This window comes from Gavialis gangeticus, unplaced genomic scaffold (genome assembly GCF_001723915.1).
Source record: "Gavialis gangeticus isolate Ggan-Ray unplaced genomic scaffold, GavGan_comp1, whole genome shotgun sequence".
In the NCBI taxonomy this organism is placed as follows: domain Eukaryota; kingdom Metazoa; phylum Chordata; order Crocodylia; family Gavialidae; genus Gavialis; species Gavialis gangeticus.
Genome location: NW_017729022.1, coordinates 121,958,681 through 121,963,802, shown reverse-complemented (window position 1 = coordinate 121,963,802; position 5,122 = coordinate 121,958,681). Strand labels below are relative to the sequence as shown.

Here is a 5,122-nt window from a genome sequence, read left to right as displayed (position 1 = left end):
ATAGCATCTAGGGAAGTAGGCTATTGCCTATGAAAGTCCATGGCTTTATGAACCAGTTAGTCTCTAAGCTCTCCTTTCATTCATCGGCCAGCTTTTTATAGACACCTTTAGTTTCCATTGGAAAACGAAATGCTCAATATCCAAAATATGATGGGTGAACATTTCGGTGAGTATACTTCTGCTAACAGATTAACATGATCTGTGATGGGGAAACCCAGCTTTTGGCCAACTTGAATCCGTATCAGTGTTATGGCAAACACTAAGAAAGAGATGAGACAAAGGAAATATGTAGGTATTACAACAGAGTTGACATTCTCCTTATTAACGTTTCCTTATCTTTGCAACAATCCACTTACAAAACTTTAATAATGTAACAGTATCTTGAATATTCATACTATTGCCTGTGCAGTTAAAAAAAAAAAAAAAAAACCCCAGAGATTGAAAGTGTGTGTTGTGTAAGAAGACTTAGAAGCTTATGGAACCTATTTTTTTCTTATGTATTTGCATGTACAAAAGACAAATGATCTTTTTCAAAGGAAAGGATTGATTTAAATTGAAAATTTCCAAATGGGCAGTTTAGATACTGTGGACACTTTAGGAACTGTTAAATTTAAAAAGTCTGAAAGTTATTTTGTTCAGGTCTCCTCCACCTGCTTTAAATGAGTAACTCTTGGGCTGAGGTCAAATATGGAAAATTTCAGTCCAAAAGAAGAATGTCTGAAAATTTATTGGCAACTCAAAACATTCAGTGAAAGTCCTGATATAACCAGAACAGCAATAGGACTGACCAAGTATCTCTTATAAATGTATGCATCTGTAGGTGTTGAGAACGATCTCCTAAAAAGTCTGAGGCTATTGGCGTCTTGTGATAAGAGCAGAGGAACCACTTTGGAGAAACTATAGTCTCTCCATCTGGGAAGGGACCCATTAGTTTTATAGTTACACAGTCTTGTAACTTTTTATGTACTGAGAATTCATATTATCTCTTTACCTCAGAAGACTGTTGTATGAAAGTATTTTATTTAGCCTTGTAAATGTGTGCTTATTTATTGTTTTTCTTGAGAAAAAGGCAATCTTGGTTCTTTGTGTATAAATGAGAGCATTTTTAGAGCCTTCTTATTACCTCTTAGAACCTGATTTGACTAAACTTAGCTTGAAGTCTACACCATAATTTAACTTTTAAAAAAATCCTTATGCGTGTTTGTTAATATATTTTAAAATGCATGTTTGCAATGAACCATTTTTGAGAGAGAATCTAGTCCAGTGGTTTTCAACCTTTTTTTTGTTTGCAGACCCCTTTGAATTGTAAGTGTGGGTATTCACATACTTTTGATTGATATTAGTCATCTTTTGCACCTCTCTTAGTTATAGGACCCCCAGAGGTCCATGGACCAGGTTGAAAACCACTGATCTAGTCCATGTTTCTTGCCAGATTTGCAAGACTGCCTCTTAGAAAATGACCACAAGTGCCTAAGTAGAAATGGGACAGTCTTGAAAATGTGGGCCTGATTTTTAGATGCTTGAATTCTGGCCCTTAGTTTTTAATTTGATCACTTGAGTTGTATCACCGTGACAGACCACTAACATGTGATGTTGCTAATAGCTCTTTGCAGAAAGAAGAAAGATGGAAAGTAATGCTGTTTTACTTGAATCTAAGTCTTCACCAATCAACCTGCTAAATGAAATGCATCAGCTGCGTCTTCTGGGCCACCTGTGTGATGTGACGGTTAGTGTGGAGTATCAAGGTGTCCGGGGAGAGTTTGTTGCTCACAAAGCTGTGCTGGCAGCAACAAGTAAGTTTTTCAAGGAGGTGTTTCTTAATGAGAAGAGCATGGATGGCCCAAGGACAAATGTGTTCTTGAATGAGGTCCAGGTAGCTGATTTTGCTTCCTTTCTCGAATTTGTTTATACTGCCAAGGTAGAAGTGGAAGAAGACCGAGTGCAACGGATGTTGGAAATAGCTGAAAAGCTAAAGTGCTTGGACCTCTCTGAAACCTGTTTTCAGCTGAAGAAACAAATGCTTGAATCAGTGTTGTTGGAGTTGCAAAATTTCTCTGAAACTCAGAACTCTGAGGAGGAGGGCGGTTCCCAGCCAACCATCTCCTATGAGTCCAAAGCAAATATTGTAGCAGAAATTGACCGTGCAAACTTTCTTCCTGGTCCTCCAGAATCCCTAGCAGAAAGGCCCAGCAATGGAATGTCTCCTGAGCTGCCAGCTGTTAAATCAAAGGAGAAGGTAGACAAAAAAAAAGAAGCCATTAAGCCACCATATGCTAAAATCAGAAGGGCCAGTGGGAGGCTGGCTGGGAGAAAGGTATTTGTGGAAATCCCCAAGAAGAAATACACAAGGCGACTGCGAGAACAACAAACAAATGCGGAGGTCGCTGCAGAAGAGAACAAGTTCCCAAATGACCAAACTATGTTTGAAGTGGAGAAGGAAGAGGAGCAAGCGGAGAACACTGTGAAGCCTGAAAATGAAGAGTATGTTGGCAACTTTGAATCTGAAGAAAACCTTAACAAATCTGAAGAGGAGAAGAAGAAACGAGGTGACAACTTCAAGTGCAGCACGTGCAAGAAGGAGTTCTTATATGAGAAGAGCTTTCTCAAGCACATCAAGCACAGTCATGGCATTGCAGCTGAAATAATTTACCGGTGTGAAACCTGCAACCAGACCTTTGCCAACCGGTGCAATTTAAAAAGTCACCAACGCCACGTCCACAGCAGTGAGCGCCACTTCCCTTGTGAATTCTGCGGTAAGAAGTTCAAGAGGAAGAAGGACGTCAAGAGGCACATTCTTCAGGTTCATGAGGGTGGTGGGGAGCGTCATCAGTGCCAACAGTGTGGAAAGGGTTTGAGCTCCAAAACTGCCTTGAGGCTTCATGAAAGGACGCACACAGGCGACAAACCTTATGGGTGCACAGAGTGTGAGGCTAAATTTTCTCAGCCTTCTGCACTTAAAACACACATGAGGTATGAACAGACTTAATTGGCCTTGTTAGATTCGGGTGGAAAAAAGCAAAATCCCCTGGAAAACATCTTGAGCCCTCAAGTAAAGAGGGGATTAACAAGGAGACTGACTGGGAAGTTTCAGTGTTCCCCTTTTCTTTTCTTTTTTTTTCTTTTTTTTTTTTTTTTGTAGGTGGTTTTTCCTTTGTCTTTCCAGTGGAAGGGAATACTGTCATTTTTCTTCAACTCAAACTTGGGCTTCAGCTCCAATCCTGTCAGTGTGCAAGTGCCTGTGTAACTTTACTCATGTGAGGCATCCCATTGCAATCCATGGGACTTGTTCACAAGAGAAAAGCTACCCACGTTCTGAAACTACTTGTAGGAATTGGGCCTCATTTGTTCTGCACTAATTTGAGCATCCCTAATATTAAGAGGAAAATATTGTGCAGTAGGAACAGAAATCTTTTAAAAATGTAATGTCCCCAGTGATGTGTTGAACCCAGTACTAATGTGGTAAGCACCGAAATTCAGCAGGTGAAAATGACTAGTAACAGACCAGTCTGATGTTACTGTCCCAGCAAGGTGAGTGAAGCACAGAAAGTAAAGAGATGGCAGGAGTGGGGAGATCTGTGGTGCTAATATGGCTGCAGCACTTCTCATCTTCAGACCTCACTGCCAGCACTGTACCAGAGTTACTGCTCTTCACACATGGGATCTTTGAAGTTCACGTGAGTTTCAGGTTTGGGAGGGCATAACTTGGCTCAGTGAGGGCTTGATCTAGTAAGGTGCTGGGATTTACTTTTTGCCGGTCCTGCAGTGGATGTGCTTTGCTTTAAAGTGAATGAGAGATTCATGCTTTAACTTAAGCGCATGTGTAAGTGCTCTGTAGGCCAGGAGCCCAAGGCCTTGTAGGACTAACTCCTAACCAACCCTTCGAGCATCACTGTGAAGTAGGTGAACATGAGGAACCTGAAATAGGGAAATGTATATTCCAAAGTGTCACTTTCAGAGCTGGAAGTAAAATTCAGTACTGTCATCATGCTCCTAGACCATTACTTCCTCCACCCTTACAAACAGGGTGCTTTTTAGCCTTGTAGTCCCTTTGAAGTCACTGAGCTTGCTCGTGGTAGTAAGTACACATTTGCAGCAGTGAACCTTAAAATGGTATCACCAACCCAGGTGCAGAATTTTTTTCACTTAACAGTGTCTCTTTCTAAACCATAGTGACCAGTCTTTGGAAGTCATGCAGAGGAGGGATTGAAGATGAAATTCCTCCCCTCTCATGTACCAGTGTGAATATGCAATAAGCTAGGTAGCTGTATTTATTTAAGCATTGTGAAGGTGATCAGCATTGTCAGGTCATGCCTACCAAAATAGTCCCAAATAGTTTATATCTAATGTTTTCATATGTAATTTTACATATAACCTCCACCACAACATCATTGCAAAAACTGTTCTGCTGTCATCTCTGTTCCTACAAAGCTATTCAAAAGGAGTCACATAAGTTAAGAGCGAAGTTTGTGTAGGCTAGAAATTAAAAGTAGAGACAACCAAAGTGAAGTTAGACCCTGATCCTGCAAGCTGCTCTGTGTGGCAAAAGGACCCACTCCTTTTGTAGAGCTCATGCAGGATTGGGGCACTAAGCAGAAAATGACTGTAAAAGATGGCATCTTCAAATTTTGCTTTCTGTGTGTCCTGGGTTTGATGTACAGCCACTTCATAGTGTCCCTCTAGCCCAACAAAGCCAAAATAGCCAGAGGAGAGGGAATCAGGCTGTGTTTTGGCTTGTATGTCATTTATAAAAGGTTGTTATAGCCAAGTTCTGGTGTAGAACACTTTACTGATTATATCAGCCATAAAGATGATTTACGGCCTTTCAGATCCCAGATGGAGTTGGAACAGTCAGTTGCATTTTTTGTTATGGTTATATATCCCCTGTTTTCCTTCTTTGCCCTGTTTGTAGAAAGTGGGTTTTCTTATTCTGGGGTTTGTTTGTTTTTTAAGATTCCAAAAATTCCTGGTCCTTATACAACCAGAGTTAGCATGATGCAACCAGGAACAGTACTGCCTTTGTGCAGCTCACAGTACAGCACTGGGCCTTTGATCTAGGGCATCTTGGAGAAACAGACTCTAAACCCCCCATGATGCCAAATGTTACGGTCAGTTTTCAGACGAT

At 40.8% G+C, this 5,122-nt stretch overlaps 1 protein-coding gene across 1 annotated transcript in view; it reads left to right on the top strand.

Annotated features, from left to right (window-relative positions):
* The window catches only part of GZF1 (GDNF inducible zinc finger protein 1), a 76,826-nt gene that overhangs the window by 58,416 nt on the left and 13,288 nt on the right, over positions 1-5,122 (top strand). Inside the window, exon 10 of the mRNA XM_019515868.1 lies at positions 1,604-2,970. Within this exon, the coding sequence (XP_019371413.1) occupies positions 1,604-2,970 (1,367 nt within the window). The remainder of the gene's footprint in view (positions 1-1,603; positions 2,971-5,122) is intronic.